This window comes from Opisthocomus hoazin, chromosome 3 (genome assembly GCF_030867145.1).
Source record: "Opisthocomus hoazin isolate bOpiHoa1 chromosome 3, bOpiHoa1.hap1, whole genome shotgun sequence".
Lineage (NCBI taxonomy): Eukaryota > Metazoa > Chordata > Aves > Opisthocomiformes > Opisthocomidae > Opisthocomus > Opisthocomus hoazin.
This window is the reverse complement of record NC_134416.1, coordinates 57,127,690-57,147,866: the sequence shown is the minus strand read 5'-3', so window position 1 is coordinate 57,147,866 and position 20,177 is coordinate 57,127,690. Positions and strand designations below refer to the sequence as shown.

Sequence of the window (20,177 nt, the reverse complement as noted above, 5' to 3'; positions counted from 1 at the left end):
CTCCTTAAGTCAAGGAACTCCCATTGTAAATGCTATATGCTATAGCAGCTAAAATGTCCTGACAGTGCCAAAAGAATATGGCTGCAACGGTACTTCCACATGTGCATATAGAAACAGGACTGGACCCATTAAATCACAGAAGCACAGAAGCACAGAATGTTCGGGGTTGGAAGGGACCTCTGTGGGTCATCTAGTCCAACCCCCCTGCAGAAGCAGGGTCGCCTACAGCCGGCTGCACAGGACCTTGTCCAGGCGGGTCCTGAATATCTCCAGAGAAGGAGACAATTGAGAGAGAATTGAGAGCAACCATTCTTTGCATCTTGCCTCTGTAGAAATGTGGAGAAGGATGCTTCAAGAAAATGCTTAATCAGCTTCTTGAAAACATTTGGAAGAACAGTCACCCTACAAACATTACAGGATTAAATTTTGTATGAAAAAAGAGAACTTTTTGTGATAGACAGTAATATGGGGGTTTTGTATAAATCACAAATGAGGACTTTGTTACACAGCTACAATTATCTCCTGCCCCTTTGGTAGTGTTATTATGAATGCTGCAGCCGTAAGTCAATAACTGAAGATCTGTGGGTATGCCTTACACTAATCTTTATAGTGATGGAGATATAAAACCACAGCAGGATAAAGGTTAAACTGAAAATGCATATGGCATAGTTGTACAGAGAGGCACTGAAAACAGCCTTTTTTCACTGTTAAACAGCGAAATACTCCATCATTCTGCAGTACCCTTCCATGTTTCTGCTGTGAGTACGTATGAGACTGTAATAGCAGAAATACGTTATGAAAACGTGTTGGCCACTGTAGTTGGCTAATTTGATAGAAAGTATAAATGGAATATGTTCTCAGCATTTTCCACTGGGATTCTGCTTTTTAAAAACTCTTTCAGAGAAGTGAGTATCAGTGGGATCACAGACACGGAAGAAGAAAGAATTAAAGAAAGTGCTGCATACGTTGCCAAGAGGAACCTTTTTGCCACAAGTGAAGGAGTTAGTGTCAGCAAAGTGGCCAAGTCAACTTCTGAAGAGGAACATCATGGAAAAAAATCAAGGAAAGTAGCGATCCGGGAGTCTGCTGAACGTGTGGCCCTGAAGAAAACGGTAAAAGAATAGAAATGAACACCTAGGCTGTAGACAGCGTGGGTCTTTTTTGTTTGATGTTTGTAACATGCCTAGCTCAACAGGGCCCTGATTTACTCCATGGGCAATCACAATTATGGTAGTAACAAAACAGAGTATTTTCAATGGAAGTCTTTTCAATGACTTGAAGTCTTGTTATCTTTGGTGTCAGGTGTATAAGAAAAGAAGTTCAGTGCCTGAGGTAGGCACCAGGGACTCTTCTGTTGTGTTGGGAGAGAGCAAGGGAGAACGGGGATGAGGAACGCTCTTTGGTCATGCCCACACCTGGTTAAATAGCACAGCATCCTTCACCTGGACGATGAGGCAGTTACTGGCAGAGAAGGAAGCTGTCAATATACACATCTTGCCAATAAGGAGGTGATGGGCTAATTTCTGGATTTCTATGGCCTCGGAACAAGGTTGTCGAAAGTGTTTACCCCAGAGTTTTAATCACAGAGTGTAAATTAGGGAGGGAATTGCCAAAGACGTCTGGAACCGAATCTATGATTGTGGGTAGCTTTGATATTATTGTGCAACTTCTTTAAAAATAACACTCAGAGGATAGTTACAAATATGTTATGACCCTACTGGCAGAATATACGAAGTGCAAATATGTTTCATTTAGCAAATTTATTAATGTTCTGAGCAGAAGAATTTGTGATACGCTTATAAAATATCCTCATGACGTAAGGTTGGAAAGGGTGTAAACACTTTGAAGGACAAGGTAAAAATTCAAAATAATCTAAAACACTGAGAAGCAATGAAGGTGAAATTTGTTAACAACCAATGGAAATTACTACACACAGAAGGAAAAGAATAAGTAAATGAGGAATATCTGGCTAGGTGGAAGTACTGGAGGATCTGGGAGTTACAACAGGTCACAAATTTAATCTCAGTCCATTTAATGACAGTCATTGTTATGTAAAAACAAATGCCATTCTAGAGTGTATTAACACATGTCTTGTCATTAAAACGCAGAGGGTAATTATTTAATTGTGTTAGAGGCTGTTGGATCTCTGATAATGAGTAGTTACTCTTTTATGACTGTTGAGGACAAGTAGAACCTGTCTAGATCTGAGAAACAACAATTGTAAGGAAAATCGGTATTGCACAGTTTATAAAAGACTGAAAGGATTATGAAACCTGTCTTCTACTGATAACCTTAAGACAGGAAACAGTAAATCCCCATATATGTGAAAGCTGGGGCAGAAAATAAATAGTTTTGTTTTCAGAAAGCAAGATTTATAGTATATTAGGAATTTTTTTCCAGCTCTGTGGAAGCCAAGCAGTTGAAGCAGTTACCCTGGGAGGATGAAAGATCCCATCAGCAGGAGAAGTCTGAGAGCAGGTCTGTGAGAGATGAGCTAGGCATACACAATTTTGCATTAGAGCAAAAGTATGTCTGAGCAGTAGAAGCTCGTCTGAGCAGAAGATGTCTGAATTTCAAACCTATTTCACCTTCCACTCTGTTTTAAAAAAATAATTAAATGTGGAAAATTATTTTACTTAGAACAGCATTAAGGGGAAAAAACCCAGTAAAATCAAATTCAGCTATTTTGGAAGAACTTCCTGAAGGCAAAAACTTTGTTTTCTGTGTCCAGGTGAGATAAATACATGCAGTATGTCTACCTAGATTTTTACATAAAAATTGCATAACTTTTTTTTCTGCTCTTAAAAATAATAATATGCTTTTCTTGTATTAATAGTTTGCACTTATAACTGCTGGAGTTTGAGTTTATAATCAAATGTTTCTTTTCCAGCTAGAAGAGACTCAGGCATTCCACAAAAAGTTGAATAAAGATAAACTTTTACATCCTCCTGAGTTTGTTATCGAGCCTCGTTCTCACACTGTCTGGGAAAAGCAAAATGTCAAATTTCATTGTTCTGTGGCTGGCTGGCCAGCACCCCGTGTTACATGGTAAGTTTGTATCTCTACCACTGAAAGTCACCACATAACCAGTATCTGAAGTCATCTCAGTGAATGTGGTATTTTTTCAGGAAATATGAAAGTTTAATACAAACAAATCAGGTAGAGAGGCCTGTCAAACTCCTTTCAAGTCACCTTGTACAAAGAAAGCACAAAATATTACAAGGCAAAATTATTATTTTGTATGTAATTTTTTTTATTATGTAACAACAGTACGAATACATAGATATTTTTTTCATAGAGACATCCAATATATTCTTTCTGTCTGCCGATGAAGGAAAAATAGCAGTTTAATTTATTGTCAGTACTATCCTTAAAATAATGTTTTCCAAACACTTCTGTTTAGTCTACAAATGTCATTAATGTCCCTGAATCATGAAGGCATGCTTTGGTTAAGGGCTAGCTGCTTGGCTGCTGAGCGGTTATAGTACTGAACCTCCATTAAACTGAAATCTCATGATGCAGGTTCTTCATAGCAGACATACCATAGTTTTTTGAAGTCAAAGACTACAGATAGATTCAGGACCATCCAAATATTCTGAAGGGTTTGGAGTCTATTGGAAACTTGCTATTCACTTGAGTGGTCTTTGGACTAAATCTTTACTGTAAGAACTCCAAAATATATTCTTAGTCATAGCTGAAGGTCTAATTTGACTCTTGGGTTAAAATTTACACTGACTGGAATTGAATTTAGCTTAATCAACAGTGACTTGTGAAGTTTTGCTGCCTCACCAGCTGATCTTTCTTATCTATTTCATGCTACACAGATACCATCAAGTTGTTAAGATAATAGGTAATAACTTTTTTCCAAATATAAAATGAGATTTTATGTCCATTATTGAATTTAAATGATTCTTCTAGAATGTGTATATAAAACACATGAATGTGTTTATAAAATGAACCAGGAATAAGCCTGTGTTCAGCATTAAGCATTAACTAGCAATAAGTCCTATGGAGATTCTATTTATGGAGGCAACAGAAAACACCTACTACATCATAATGTTAAGTAATACTCATATTTTGCAATTTACTACTTGAATTTCATAATGGACTCTGTGTTTATTTAGGTCTTAAAAACCTTAATCTCAGGGCTTGATAAAAAGTGCTACTAAGAGGTACATTAATTGGCCAGAGCTGACGCCTGTGATGTCACTTGGTGTCTCTCCTTAGACAGTGACAACTGGTAGCCAGGCTTTGCACGGACTTATTTTTCCTGTGGTGTCAGGATTGCGAGTGCCCTGTTTTGACATTCCTCCTAGAGAGGATTCCAGACAAACCCTTTGGGTCTGGTCTCAGCTGGACATAAGGAATGGTCAGCTACCGTCATGGCTGTAATCCAGCTCTGTAACCTGAATCCTAACCAAGAATGTGAGAGCTGGGCATTTTCACTTTGGTTAAGATTCACCTTATCCGAAAAACCTGACGTGGTTAAACTGAGCCTTCAGCTGTCTGCCTTTTTGCTCTCACTGTGAATCAGCCTTTCATCTAAGTGCTAAATGTGGGTCCTGGAAATTAATACATCATTTTAACGTACATCTGCATTCCAATGGGATTTCAGTTCGCCACAGGCTACTAATGGAAAAAAAGAGTTCATAGCCATTTCAGCAGGTGTCTTTGCTCTGAGATACAGAACAGTGCTAACTTGGATCTGTCAGCTCTCATTCAGTATTTCTAACGAAATATCAGTTGTGTATTCCAAACAGTCTTTCTTTGTACAAGCAATGGAGACCTCTTCATGCTGTGCATGATAAATTATAAAGCTCCACGAACTTTATCTGAAGAAAACCTTACTGGCTGATGCAGCTGTTCTGACTCCCTCGGAAAAAGCATATGGAAAACCGAGGACATTTGAAACCAGTAGCAGAAAGCATAAATTATCAGTGCATAACGACAGTGGGAGATTGCAGTCCAGCATTAGCTAATGACTTGGCTGTTCTGGAATTTGTGTTTCCAGAAATAACAAGTGGTCCTTCCAACACATGGGCCCTATTCTTTCCATAGATGAATACAAATCAGTGAAAATTGAATTAATTATTTTTTACTAACCTGATAATGAAGACAAGAGAAGTGAAAGTCTTCTTGCTGCTGCTTGATTCAGCTTGTTTCTGCACAGCACTGCATGCTACTGAATGCCCTTGCTGAAAGGGTCGCCCAACCCTTTGGAGAAAACTTAAAGAGATTACGGAGTCAAGACTTGTTTCAGAGGATTTCATATTCCCTGGAAAATATTAGGAACTGATGGCATTATTCTATTTTCCAAACCATTTGACACACTACATGGAATATAAAGATGCCCAGATGTTCTCAGGCAGGTCATTCTGGGGGGCATCACGGCACAGATGAGGTGAAGAGTGGTAGCGAATGGCTGTAAGTCAGGATAATGCAGTAGGAGACCTATAATGAGGTCAAGCACCTCTGCAACCGTTTGAAGTCTGGAATAGAGGGTATTGCCCTTCACTGAGTCTCTTTTCATAGACATCTTGCTGAGGGAAAGATCAGGGCGAAAAGCGTTAGGGTTTATGATCCTCGCTCACTCTGGCACTTGGAAAAATCCCAGTGTATTACTGTGCCCAAATATTTGTAGCCAGCGAAATATTCTTTATTCCACAATGCTGAAAGGCAATTTTCAGATTTACTGCAGGTATAGCTTCATCTTGAGACATATTAAGCTAATAATATTCTTGGTAAAAATAATATAGCTAATTACTGACTTGTTTGGTGAAGTGGGACATACCACTGACAGCAGAGCAGTTCCCTTTCCTAACTGAAAATCATAAGACTGATCTTTTAAATCCAAAATGAAGAAGCAAAGCTCTTTGGCTGGATATCTGATATGTCTTATGAAGAGAAAGGTTTATTCAAGCTACATCAAAGTAAAAGATGGAGATACTTTTATCTATAATCATTTATATTTCCACTTCCCTTACATATGCACCTTACAGAGCACAGGGAGAGCTATGCTAAAGGAGAACACTATCTTAGGGAACATTCTTTCTTTATAGACCTCATATCAAATCAAAGTGTTTAATTTTGTTACACTCCTATTGCCAGTTTGTTCCATGTTAATAGTGTTTGCTTAAGAAAGGATTCACTCCAACATTTACTTGGTTACACCATGTATTGTGAGTGACTTTTTATGCAATGATTGGTGAAGAAGAACCTACCATGAACCACTGAACTCTCCCTCCGTGAGTCTCAGGCTGTTCATATAAATTCTGAAATTAGCAGTGCCAGCTCACTACTGAGCAGTATTGGCTTATGCTTTCAAATTACTTACTGGGAATTTTGAGCAGTAAACTTCTTTCTACTTGAAGATATACCTGTACCAGAAAACATTCATAGTGTATACTTGTAAAGGCAGAGAAGTTTTTCGTAGTACAGACTTTGCCAGAACTCTCACTGCAATGCACTTTACCATCAAGAAGTTTTTTTTAATCAGTCTAACCCTATTTGCGTTGGGGCTTCTGCCAACCTAGCTACGCAAGTAAAAAAAAAAAAAAGTTAATTTTCTACCTGAATTTTTTGTGAGTATGCGGGTTTTAGAAGTAGATGCAATATGCAAAACAAACAAAATGTGTACCGTACCTAGTAGGTAAGGATACTACAGAATTTTCATTCTTTGCAATTCACAAACCTCTCAGATGTTTCTCATGTGACTCCTCAATTCCTTTACAAGTAGTAACCTGAAATTCATGGCAATATAAGTTACTTTTCACCCTGTTCAGTACTATTTTCTCCTTTTAATAAGAAAATAAAATTCATCCAGGGCAGGTCAAAGACAAAGAGAGAGAGGTTAAGCTTCTCTTTATAATGTCTTTCCAGGAAATTAGACTACAGTTTAGGAGAAACATGCGGAAACTGATGTTCTATTTCAAACACCAAGCACCTGACCTTTTAAAGTATATAATTATACACTTCCATTTGTGACATACTGTTTCCTTTTTTTTCCATAGGTACAAAAACAATGTGCCCATCGATGTACAGGCTCACCCTGGCAAGTATATCATTGAAAGTCGATATGGGCTGCACTCACTGGAGATTAGCACGTAAGGGAATACTAGATGGTTTAACAAATAGCTTAAGATGAAACTTTTCTTTAGATTGAGACCTGCAAAATGTGAACATATCTCTTGGGGATGTAAAAGACATCAAGTTTGCACAGCTGAGGTGAATGCTGTCTACTAACTGTTGAAACAGTTCTGTTTTTCCTCAGTAGAGGATATGCAACTTACCTAAGTGAGTAATGTATCTGGATTATTATTCTATTTATGGCTGAGTCGGAAACATGTGGGACATTTGTGATTACTTTTTCCATTTGTCTGCTGCATGAGTACAGTTAAACATGAGAAAAATCTAGTTCAGGGTGAAAATATGTGAGCTAACTGTTTTTCAAACATAGCAAAGTTCCTGGTTCCTACTGAAATGAGGAACAGAAATGAGATGTCCTCACTTATACACAAGAAAGATCTTCAACAGTACTCATCCTCCAAATGGGAAATTTTTGTAGTCACTTTGGATTAAAAAACACTGAAAACATGAGACATAATCACCTAATCTGACAATCAGCAACAATCTAGATTTCTCAGTTTAGATACTGGTAGATGCCCTTTGAAAATACTTTATGATATCTACTGTTTCTACAGCTTCCACGTTAGGCATCTCTCCATAGGAGACAGTAATTTAGAGATAACATAGATAAATATTATCAGACAGTTTTTCCTAATTCCATTGTATTTTCAATTTCAAATCTGCAAGCGATATTTGAAAAGAGACATGTATTCCAAACACTGGCTTTTTTAATGGCTGCAATCAGTCCAGTGTCCTGTGTGTCTGTCTCCCAAGCTTTATCTTCTTTATAGATTTTACACAGATTTCTGAGGGGTTTTTTTGATCCAAAACACAGGAGAGGGTATGTCAAGGAGTAAACAGGTGCCATGCCTAATCATTTCTATCATTTTAGATGTGATTTTGACGACATTGCTCAATATCGAGCCTCTGCTATGAATGTTAAAGGAGAAATTTCGGCTTATGCTTCCCTTGTGGTAAAGAGTAGGTTTGCAAAATATTTCATTTTTTTAATTTTTTTTTTTTTTTTAAGATGCACATTATCAATTTCATTTTTGTTGCTCAGAGCCTTTACTTCTTGGTGATAGTGACTGGAGTTGCTCTTTTTCTGTCTAGGGTACAAAGGAGAAATTGATGCAAGTCTTTTGCATGCTGGAACTGTTTCCATGCCTTCGGGCCGTAAGTGGCACTATGTGTTTGTTTGACACATCTATTTACAGTTGTGACATCATGACGAATGACTAAGCAGAATATTTTGTAACATTATTTAAAAAGGAAGCAGGTCCGATTTACAAAGTTACTGAGCTCTACAATTTCAGATGGTGTCAGTCTCACCCATAGGGGAAAATGGCATTGCCTTCTGGGTCTACGGTTATTTGCTTATATAAGAAACATCTTTTTAATATTGCCCTTGGTTGCGGAATATAATCTGTCAGAGAGAGGCATTTCATCTCTTGCAATATGTAAAACATGGTCTGGAAAAAAGCTAGGGGTGCATGTTCATAAGCAGAGTAGTTGACTTAATTGTTCTTGTCTGCTGCCATGCAGTTCCATGCATTGGCGAAAATGCATAGACAAGATCAAATAGCCAGAATCCAGTTTGAATATTTTGGATATATTGAGGTAAAAATTGTAGTTGGTTTTACCCGAGACCCTCACATTTTGAAGTGATTTACAGTATTGCATAGATATTTCCATGATGAGAAATGTTAAAGACAATCCACCCACATATGCAATGCGTGTGACTTGCCCTAGGGCTCCTGTGCATGGAAGGCTTGACAGATGAGAGTTATAGACATTTCTCTGATTGTAGCAGCACAAATAGAATCAGGGATACACTGCAAAGGCATATTAGATGTCTTTTATATAAAAAAGCTCTGAAATTATAGAAACAAGATTATGCACCACATTACAAAATGCAAAGCCATAAGTTTCCAATACAATCTGGGATTTATCACTTTGTAATGGGAAAGGAAGATGACGACCAGCATATATTCATTGATCGCAAGAGGACTGTGAGCTACCAGTGTAGAGCCGTTGTAGAAAAGGAAAATATGACCTTAGGTTTTATCAGCTGAGCTGTTTTCAAAAGAAATGTAGAAGCCATTGTGCCATGTACATGCAGCACAAGTGTAAGGAACTTTGGATATTCTGTCTGGAATACTCCATAACTCAGGGCACACAATACCAGAGATGGCAAATTCAGGAGCAAGTACAGAAACAGGCTAGTTGAATGCCTGGGGGAATGGAGAGCTCATTTTATGTTAAGAGCCACCCCCAAAGGCTTATAAAAATGAAGGTTGAGTGGACACGACTGCCCTGAGATGGAGCGAAGAGTTAAAACAGGGAAAGAAGAGAGCCATATAAGCTAAAGAGCTTGACCTGAACAAATCATTAATCATAAACAGAAGTATGTTTAAGCTATAAAACAAACCTTATGATAAAATGATAAAATGATAAAATGCTGGCTCTGAAATTTTGGAAATTCTGGAATGAAATTCTGCAGGAACCTCTCCCTCATAAAATGAACTAGCTGTAAGAATTAGAGTTGTATGAATAAAGAAATAGTTGATTCTCTGTGATAGTAAGGGCTTGGATTATTTGACATTGCAATTACCTCTGAATATGATCGCTGAATGTATATTGTTTCGCTTTATATTTTAAACTTTACCTGAGCCTGTATTCATAATCATTGGGTACTTTTGCTTACTACTCTTGTCACAAAATGAAAGACAAAGTAAACAGCCAGATTATTTTTTTTTCCTCTATACAGTTGGTGTTACCCCTTATGGCTATGCTTCCAGGTTTGAAATCAGATTTGTTGACAAGTTTGATGTAGCTTTTGGGAGAGAAGGTGAGACAATGAGTCTGGGCTGCACAGTTGTCATCAGTCCTGATATCAAACGCTTCAAACCAGACATCGAATGGTACAGAAACGGTGAGAATATTTGACAAGAAGAAATACAAACTTCTTTCATGTAAATCTTTACTTATTTTGGCATATGTGAACATCATGATTTGGTCATCACTTTCTCAGATTTCTAAACAATAATATTTTCTCTTTTTCAGTTAGAAGTGTTTCAAAATTTAGCATTTTGAAATGGAACCACAGTTAGAAAATAGACAAAGCACTGTGAAAATGCCTTCTAGGGATTTTTCCTGTCTTAAAAAATAATTTAAATTAGAAATATTTTGGTCGGCTCCAACATCTGTGTGGCCCATCTGTGTAGCCCACATAGCATTCACTATTTATTTATTGCTGAGACATTTCTTAAGTAGTTGCACAAATGTATTGTGCAACAGCTGATAAAAAAGATGTTGCTCTCTTAAGTTATACTTTGAAAACGAAGACAAAATTGGCATGAAAGCAGAATTAGCTGTAATTTATGATTGTCTTCGAAGACTGAAAGTTGCGTAAGAATGGACTCTTATGCATTTCCATCCTATCTATTCCCCATATTCAGAACCTGTTCCTCAGTAGATCCAACTAGTTCTCATCATGAAATTCTCTGATTTCTAGGTGTTCTTATTACACCATCCAAATGGGTCCAGATGCACTGGAGCGGTGAGCGAGCTTCATTAACACTGACTCATGCAAACAAGGAAGATGAAGGTCTTTACACTCTACGAGTGGTGATGGGAGACTACTATGAAGAGTACAGTAGTTATGTCTTTGTTCGAGGTAGGATATTGTCTTGTGAACAAAACTCACGAAAGAAATGAGGAAAATGTTGGCAAAATCAGTCTCACCCATTTTAGGTCCAATAAAAAGAGAATAACTATTTTCTATTAATAGATTCTAGCAATAAAAAGAGAATAATTATTTTCTATTAATAGATTCTAGCAATATAGCTTCCAGTTGTTATCTTTGGAAAAACTGAATGCATAGCTCAAGCTAGAAGACTTCTAAACCACACTGGGATTCTAAGGAGGAAATTTAGGGTATTGAATGTAACTTCACTACTCTTTCTCAATTTCAGCCTGTGAAGATCACTGAACACAAGTCGTAAAGAGAAAAAATCTATAGAATAACTTAAAAATTTATTTTTGTAACCATCTCACTGCTGCTAAACTGCACTGTTTTTATCAAGATTTTATGTGCCATTTGAGGGGTTCTCTCTAACGCACAATGCAGGAAAATATACAGTAGAAGAGAAACACAAAGGTCTACACCTGGGGAAGAATAACCTTATTTCCAGCGGGTTGAGGAGGTGATCCTTCCCCTCCACTCAGCACTAGTGAGACTTGTCTGGAGTGCTGGGTCCAGTCCTGGGCTCCCCAGTACAAGAGAGACATGGACTCGCTAAAGTGAGTCCAGCAAAGGGCTGTGAAGGTGATTAAGGGCTTGGAGCATCTCTCATATGAGGAAAGGTTGAAAGTGGTGGAGCTGTTCAGACTGGAGAAGAGAGGGCTTAGGGGGAGTTTATCCACATGTATAAATACCTGATCAAGTGGAGTAAAGACAACAGAGCCAGACTCTTTTCAGTGGTGCCCAGTGCCAGGACAAGAGGCAATGGACACAAACTAAAATATAGGAAATTTCATTTAAACATAAGAAAACACTTTTTTATGCAAAAGTGGTTGAACACTGGAACAGGTTACCTGGACAGGTTGTGGAGCGTCTCCATCCTTGGAGATTTCCAAAACCTGATTTGACACAGTCCTGGGCAACCAGCTCTAGCTGGCCTTGCTTTGAGCCGGGGGTTAGACTAGGTGATCTCTGAAGTTGTCTGCCAATCTCAACCTCTCTGTGATTTTCTAAAGTAAAGCAGCAAAGCATAGAATGAAAATGTAATTTCTCTGGGTGTTGTTTGCTTGTACCATGAAAAACCTCCTTGAATTTCTGTTAGAGGAATATTTCTTTAAAAGGAGCCATGGCTATCAGGTTGCTTGCTGATTCTATATCTGTCTCAGCTGCTGAAAGCAGCTGAAGCATGAAATGCTAATTCAAAAGGCTCTAGAAATTCTTGGCACTGAGGCTATGCCCAGAATGACACTGTGTTGCCAAGTCCAGCAGAGCTGCATGAGATAACAGCTTGCTCAGAAAATATGACTGAAGCAGTTGTTTTCATCACCTGAAGAAAGAGTCTACTGAAACAAGTATCCTACTAGCAATAGGGCTTGTCTTCCTTGCTTTGTTTTGAATTGGGCTGTCATACAAACAAATGATCACCCTTGTTCCTGTTACACCTTCTAGCAATGCAGGTATGACCTGACTGTGAACCCACCACCCCTTTCACCAGAGCATCTTACTAGCCAATCAGTGTTTGCCAAATTCTGATTAGATAAATTATATTCACATTCCTACTTAAGTGGTCCCCACAGTCTCAGCTGGCTTGTATATTCCTCACTGCTCCTCCTAAATTGTAGGCAAAAGTGCTATAAATGGCTAGCTGTGGCATTTAAGCACAAGCAGCTGTCTTTCTGTGCCATGTGTAGAAATCCCTGTGTATCAATGGAAGTGAGCAGTGCACTAATCAGGCTCGTAACATTATGTCTTTAGAGGGGCTTCGAGAGCACGTGTGGCTCTTCTGCCATGGCTACAGGTCAGCATTTGTCAGCAAGCCGTCAGGGATAAAATCCTAGCCTCCCTGAGGCTGATCAGTAGCGTCAGTTATCTCACCTATTTCCCAGTCTGTCTTGGAAAGAAACTGTGGTGTCTCATGTTAGTCAAGTGGTAAATATGGGCAATTAAAAACTTCTGTACAGAGATCACTGAAGACATATTGTTATCACTCTTAACATGTTTATTATCTCATTATGTTAACTGGATTGCTTACTCTGTACGTTACCACTTTTAAAAAGGCATCGAGTTAGCTGTAATTAGAACCTGGACTCGGTAACTTTGGCGCAGCTTCAAAAGTTCCATGTGATGCTACTCTGCCTATAAGAGAAGACACATCATAAATTGTGGGTGTTTTTTTTTCTGAAGACTACAGTTTTACTTAACAAAGCATGTTAAATACACTTACAAGGCTTTTTTTTCTGAAAACCGAAAGCATAAAAAATAGGGTTTACTGTACATTGTAATAAAAAATCCTTGTGCCTTGAAACATTGAACTTTTTAAGAAGTCTGGGGTTTAGATGGAATGTATGAATAATATTTATTAGCAAAATGTATTTTTCTTCAAGTATACACATCTTTCTTGTCTAAGTCAGGTCTTCTTTTGAAGTAGCGGGTTTGAAAAATTCTACATGTAGCTGTACAATTTTATGCTATTCTGCAGAGAAGCAACCTCTCTTCTTTGAAAGTCTTTCATACAATCTTCCTGCAAAGGTTATTTTTCTCTACATGAAAATTACGCCATCTCACAAATCAGGCTCTGACGGTGTAAACAGTAAAATTCCCCAGTGCCCAGCCTGTGCTCTGTTTTTTAAGGCATTAGATAAGATGTGTCCAGAAGCCGATGCTGGAGTCAAGGCCTTTCGACACCAGCAGTCGCAGATTCATGATTAACACTTGAAAGCAACAATATACTCATTTTTATGAAGGTTACATTCCACAATGATAATGCACGTGTAGTATAATTAAACTTCAAAAGTTTTTGATACCTTCGCAGTCCAGAGCCAACCAAAAAGAAACAATGAAGGACTGTGTGTGGAGTTAAGGTATTTAATTCAGTGTTGTACACCTAATGGGTGAATACTTTTGATTGAGCTATTGCCTGGCTGTAAGGCAAGATATCAGCCTCTTCTCCTAAGTAGAACAGCAGCTAAATATATAGTCTGCCAAGTTTTTAGTTCAGGTATGTCTCTAGCAGCTACCTAACCAGAATGCATATTACTAGTTTTATTTAAAATACCTAGGTGAATTACATATACAGGATGCTGTAACATATTAAGCATTTGTAAATGTGGCAAAGAGAAAACCAAAACCTAGAAAAACACTGGCAATATAAAAACAAATACTTTTTGAAGCCAGTAATGGAACTTCTTTTTTTGGCTCAATAGGAACAGAGTTCGGCCCTTAAAGATTGATAACTGTGAAAGAGCTGTGATTCACATTTGGAAATGTATATCTCCATCCTCACAGATGCTGATGCTGAAATCCCTGGAGCTCCTGGTGCACCACTGGATGTGCAGTGCTTAGATGCCAACAAAGATTATGTTATTGTCTCCTGGAAGCAGCCCGCTGTCGATGGAGGAAACCCCATCCTCGGCTATTTCATTGACAGGTCAGTAAGAACGATGGACTGGAGAATTTGTATTGCTGCTCATTCTAACTCAAAAGCCTAAAAGCACATTGAAAAGCATGAGATAAACTGGTCATTGTTATTTTCATCCTTGATACTGGCCAGAAGAAAATTACTTTTTTTATTTTAGATTGGCTGGGCCTGATCTGACTTTCATGGAAGTAGTTACGTCCGGCTTCATTTAACTACCTACAAAGGATTCTGCGAGTCACTGCATAGCTCAGCCCTCGCTGCTTCCCATAAGGCTTGAGAGGCCTCGGGGCTTTGCAGTTTGGTAGCTTACAAGATTGGCTCCTTCATCAGGCAGCTGTGGCTCCTTCTGTAACAGTGTTCTCCTGCCTTTTTCCAAATAGTTACCACGTACCAGAAAGCAAAATATTATCTCAAAGGGAGTTGGATTTCTTTTACATGCCATTGTTTTCCAAACTCTTAAATTCACAAACTACATGCAGATCATGCTTGTGTGTTTTTCTCTGCAACGAGAAGAATTGGAAATAATTTTTAAAAATATGAAAACTGAATGTGTCACACAGTGGCAGGGCTCCAGAACCTTGGGATTTAAGAAATTCAGTCACCATTTTGAGACGTGCAATGAAGTTTTCAGAGCTGGTAATATATTTTTGAATTTCAGTAACAGAATACATCATCAATAATCTGGAGTTCCTGTGGGCTTATTCAGATGCATGTAAAAAACTGCCAAATACTTTATACATATATAAAAATATATATATTAAAAAAGACTCGATATTATACCATTGTATATACATAAAGTATATATGTGTAAAAAGAGGGCATTGCTTAGTGAAACAAATCTAACATCAGTACATTCAATTCAAATGTAATTTAACTGGTGTGATAACTTAGGAGTGCCAGTTGCTGCTGTAACTACATAGTGCTAGGTCTAAGCCACAGCTCTTTAACATTAGTTGAAAAATTCAAAACAAAAGACCGGACTAGACCCTGAAAAATAATATCTCATTTTAAAACTAGGCTATGGAGGGATGCTAATGCTAACTGTAAGACAAATGGCATTTTGCTTTTTCTCTTGTGTTCAGTTCCTTTATTCTACATTTGCTTCTAAATTCAAAGCTGTGTTACTGCTCTCCAGTATTCGATCCCACTAAAGGCATTCAGGCACCCAAATATTCAGCCAGGGTAGCCCCTAAGTGCCTCACAGAGTGAGCCGGTCACTTGAGGCAGCAGGACTGTCCTGTGCTAACGCTATGGGCGAAGCTCAGGCATCCTTCACCCCAAGCAGAAACCAGAACCACAAAACCACCCGGACGGTGGAGACGGTAACAATTCCCAGAAAAGGGATGCTTGCATCTACCAGGAAATCTGAGCGGGCACTGTAACATTCAGTTCAGCAGATATCTCAGCAGCAATAAAAAGTCTTTCCCAAACTGTTAGTTCATGTTCCTGTTGATCGTCTTGCTGGATACTGGGATGCTGTTCCTGCAGATTCCTCCTGTCTCCCTGAGCTGAAGTCGCCGTGGTCCCTCCCTGCTGCTGGTTATCTCTCCCTTCTGCCAGAAAACAGCCTCCTGCCAGGCGCGAGGCTTCGCAGCAGTGGGACCAGCACTTGTCACGGACGGGTCTCGTCACAGCAGTGGCTGCGGCCACCGCACCGCAGGCTCCCTGGGCAGCCTCGGCAGTGTCTGAGGCAGGGTCCGGCTCGGTGCCTGACGTGAACCCCGGTCACAGCTCTCTGTGTGCTGGGCTGGTCACGGAACTCACAGCGGAGGTCTCCACATCCCATAAAGCCCATCATTTTGCAGGTTGTACAGTGGAGCACCGTGCACGAAAGCTGAACTAGTTGCCTTCTGGCAACTGCAAGAGAGACATGTATTTCATGTCCCTTCAAGTATGCTAAAGCAGATGCTCCCTAAGCAACCTGGAGCACACTTGGGAGGGTTTAAACAGTGAGGTGAGCTCTGCTGGTGTCCCTTCCTCAGTTCAGGAAAGATGGGGTGCAGCTGTGAGGGATTTACTGCATGCCCAGACGGTACTTCAGCCCTGACCCCTTGGGGCAGCTGCTCTGAGGTCACCAGTACATAACGCTGCTGAGGAAATCGGTGTGGACCACCCAATGAACGTGAACAAATGGTGGAGCTGTAAAGGGGGGTGGGTGCACCGAGTCTGCATTTTTCCCTTCCCAGAAATTGTCTTGCTGTTTGTATTTTTCAGGTGTGAGGTTGGCACCAGCCACTGGACTCAGTGCAACGAGACTCCCGTGAAGTTTGCTCGTTTTCCTGTCACTGGTCTGATTGAAGGCCGTTCCTATATTTTCCGAGTCCGAGCGGTGAACAAAGCTGGCATTAGCCTACCGTCCCGGGTGTCAGAGCCTGTAGCTGCTCTGGATCCTGCTGACAGAGCCAGGCTTAGAAGTAAGATGTGCTTTTTGCAGGTTGCCTGAGAGGTACAAGAAGTCACAACTCATAAAAAAAAGTATGACTATCTACTCATAAGTCTTCGAAATCCCACTAGAGGGAGCAATGCAAAAACAAAATATTCTTTGGAGAGAGCTTTGCCAAGAAGAAATCATCTCAGTGCTCTTTGCACACAGTGCTCTGTCTGCTCAAATGGCTTTGGCTGGCTGTGGTGCTATGCTTTGAACTTGCAGGAAGGGAGGAAAAGGCACAGGAAAGCTAATTGCCTGAAGAGACTTGCTTTTGTTCAGCCAACAAAAAAGCTGAACAGATCCTGTGAATTGTCTCTCTCTGTGGCACAGGCAAGGGTGGCTGATTCTGTGCTCATGTGACAATCAAAGTCTTGCAGTAGCATCAGCACTATACCAGGGTAGCTCAACAGGCAATCAATCCTAAGCTCTCTGCCTTAATGATAACATTTTACAAGTCACGGATATTTGTCCTGTGGCCTGGCAATGTCCCAGACATTTTCCTTCCAAATCCAACTCTCTACTCATACGCCAAAATCATATGCCTAAAATCCAATTATTTCTACTTGCTTCTGAAGTTTTACTATTTAAAATGGTCCAATGTGAAGGGCTTTTGTATGCAAAGCTACAGGGCTCTCACAGTCCCAGCTTGGATGTCTTACTGTAGATAATGCTGCAAGCTACAGACTGCAGTCAGATGATCAAGGTTCCCATTCAAAATAGAAACAAAAGGCCAGAGGAAGGAGGTTTGCCACTGCCAGGAAACACTGTGTTCAGACAGACGTGTGAAACTCAAAGTCTGGGGTAGGCCTCTTCTCAATGGCAAGTATGGAAGCTGTCTCAGGAGATGAAGTGTCATCTTGGTGGCCTATTCCTGTTAGATCTCCTCCTCTCATTCCCTCATGATCCTCTTTTCTCCCCACCTGCTCCCTCTCCGCTCACGTTTCCAAAACAGATCAGCCAACATAGGTGAAGCACATGGAGGTGGAGAACAGCATTAGCAAAATTTATCTCTGAAAAGTGCATTGGCCTGGTTAATAGCCGAACACGTAACTGCAATAAGATCATAATGTAGAGGCACTGAGAGAGCCACGCAAACTGTATCATATGTTGAGTCAGGCTGAGCCATTTCTGTTTGTGATTGCGACCCATGATTTGAAAGCTGGTAATGCGAGGGAAAGTGGTTGAAAAGAGACAAAGATCAGCCTGCAGGAATTTGGCTGTTCCATGAATGAGTGAGCTGTTAAACCAAAGGAATAGAGTACAGAAAATAAAGTTGATGTTAATTCTTTGAAAACGATGAGCTGAGTGAGCCAAATACCTCTGCTTGTCACCTAGGTGACTTCAGTGACATTTTGGGAAGAAATAGATGTTTCAGTGGGCTAAATTTTCTAGCTGTATTGATTGCTGAGCTGCTTTCAATGTTCAAGCCAGTCAGCCTGCAACTAGCTTGGGTAACTAGCTTGCTACCTGAGCAACAGTCACAGCAGTGACCAAAAATGGAGCTCACGTGAATCTTGCCATTGTTAGTTTTGAACCATGAAAGAGCTGGTTTTCTTGTTATTGTAAAAGTCCCTGAAGTGTCCCATGTCTGTAATACCTCTGACATCTCTTTCAGGTCACCCTTCTGCTCCCTGGACTGGACAGATTATTGTCACTGAGGAAGAACCTGCAGGTAAACGCAGCCCTTTTGCCCACAAAAGTCTAATGTGAAGCTGGCTGAGTAATTAGAAAAACTCCCAATGAGTTCAGTGGACTTTGGCACACACCCAAAGTTCATTGTTCTGAGAGTCACGCGACCCTGAATAACTCCCAACGTGGTTGTTGAGGTGAGGTTTCGTTATTCAGGGCCTAACAAATAAGCATGCTTAGAGTTAAAAGAAGGACATTTAAAACCAATATTTAGAAGACTTGTAACTCTACATTTTAAAAAATGTTAGGTGCCAAGGTATATCAATACTTGTCTATACTTTAATTACAACACTTATTCTGATGCAAATATGAAGGATTTAAATCCCAATTTTCTTTCCTATTCTTCTCCCCTGTTCTTCAGAGGGTGTTGTTCCTGGTCCACCTACAGACCTCCAAGTTACTGAAGCCACTAAGAACTATGTTGTTCTTAGCTGGAAGCCTCCTGGACAGCGGGGCCATGAGGGTATCATGTACTTTGTGGAAAAGGTGAAATTGAACAAAATCTTAACCATGTTGTGGTATACTTCATCAAGATAGCAGTTACTGTAGATTAAGATAAACTAGGAAGAAAAGAAAGATGGGAAATAGGAAAGCAAATGCAGGATGTGTCACACACTGTAATGTACTTCTATGAACCATGTCACTGACATACCCTGGAGTAGGCAGGCTGACAAACTCCCTCTATAATGAGAAAGCACAGAGCAAAGTTTTTATATATAGTTTTTATATATAGTTTTTATATATATTATATATTTTTTTAAAATATATAAATATATATATACATATAAAATGAAATTTGGATAAATGAAGCTTGTCTGGTGGGACAGATTGTTAACATTTTGGATGGAGGCATTCTGCAAGAGTTTCTTGGCATCAGCACTTTCTCCTCTAGCTGCCTTTTCATGTTTATCCTCTACATTAACTTTCCATTCGCTTCACTAACTCAACAAAGATGGCAAAACTTCTTTTCTAGAACAGAATGTTTTAATTTCAGTGTCCTGCTTTTCTGAGATGTTTTTTGCATGGCTGCTAGCCTAGAAAATTCTTCACGCCATCACCTGTTTTGCTTGTATCTCATCGCTCACAAACTTCTTTATCAATGCTTTTCCCTGCCAGTCTAGAGGTGTCACCATGGGAGACATAAATATCTTCCTATTATGTGTTTTTCATCTCTGAAATCTGGTATAAATAAATGAGTTTCACTTAGCAACAGACTTAGAGAGGATGAATACATGAATTTTGAATTTCCATGTAAGAAAGCTTTTCAATACACTGTTGCATGCTGATTGCTGAGCACTAATGTCACATAGTCAGGGAATGCCTTCCTGAAAATTTGAAATCTCTCAGAGACCAAGACCCATTACTTGAAATTATCCTTAATGTAAATCACAGGTAAAAACTAATCACTAATATTAACAGTATAAGTGATCATGATACATAGAGCTTCTAGCCCCAGAAATAAAAACAATTCACAGATTAATTCCACGTTATTTTTTTTCTGAAAAATGAAGGTCAGATCGTGATTAATTCTGGAATTAATATAAAATATTAATTAACGCATCTAGAAGCAATGTGGTAATATTGAAGTTTCATTCTTTCAAACATGTTCAACACTTCCCTGGCAGTGTCCAAGGCCAGGTTGGATGGGGCTTTGAGCAACCTGGTCGAGTGGAAGGTGTCCCTGCCCATGGCAGGGGGGTTGGAACTGGATGATCTGTAAGGTCCCTTCCAACACAAACCATTCCATGATTCTATGATTCTGTGATTCTATG

At 39.5% G+C, this 20,177-nt stretch overlaps 1 protein-coding gene across 2 annotated transcripts in view; it reads left to right on the top strand.

Moving 5' to 3' along the window:
* Positions 1-20,177, top strand: part of MYOM1 (myomesin 1) — a 73,875-nt gene that overhangs the window by 16,966 nt on the left and 36,732 nt on the right. For both annotated transcript variants that reach the window (XM_075416398.1, XM_075416397.1), the window contains exons 4-14: positions 902-1,112; positions 2,891-3,048; positions 7,011-7,103; positions 8,018-8,106; positions 8,239-8,301; positions 9,896-10,060; positions 10,643-10,804; positions 14,156-14,297; positions 16,503-16,702; positions 18,332-18,388; positions 18,767-18,891. In XM_075416398.1, coding sequence (XP_075272513.1) covers positions 902-1,112; positions 2,891-3,048; positions 7,011-7,103; positions 8,018-8,106; positions 8,239-8,301; positions 9,896-10,060; positions 10,643-10,804; positions 14,156-14,297; positions 16,503-16,702; positions 18,332-18,388; positions 18,767-18,891 — 1,465 coding nt within the window. The remainder of the gene's footprint in view (positions 1-901; positions 1,113-2,890; positions 3,049-7,010; positions 7,104-8,017; positions 8,107-8,238; positions 8,302-9,895; positions 10,061-10,642; positions 10,805-14,155; positions 14,298-16,502; positions 16,703-18,331; positions 18,389-18,766; positions 18,892-20,177) is intronic.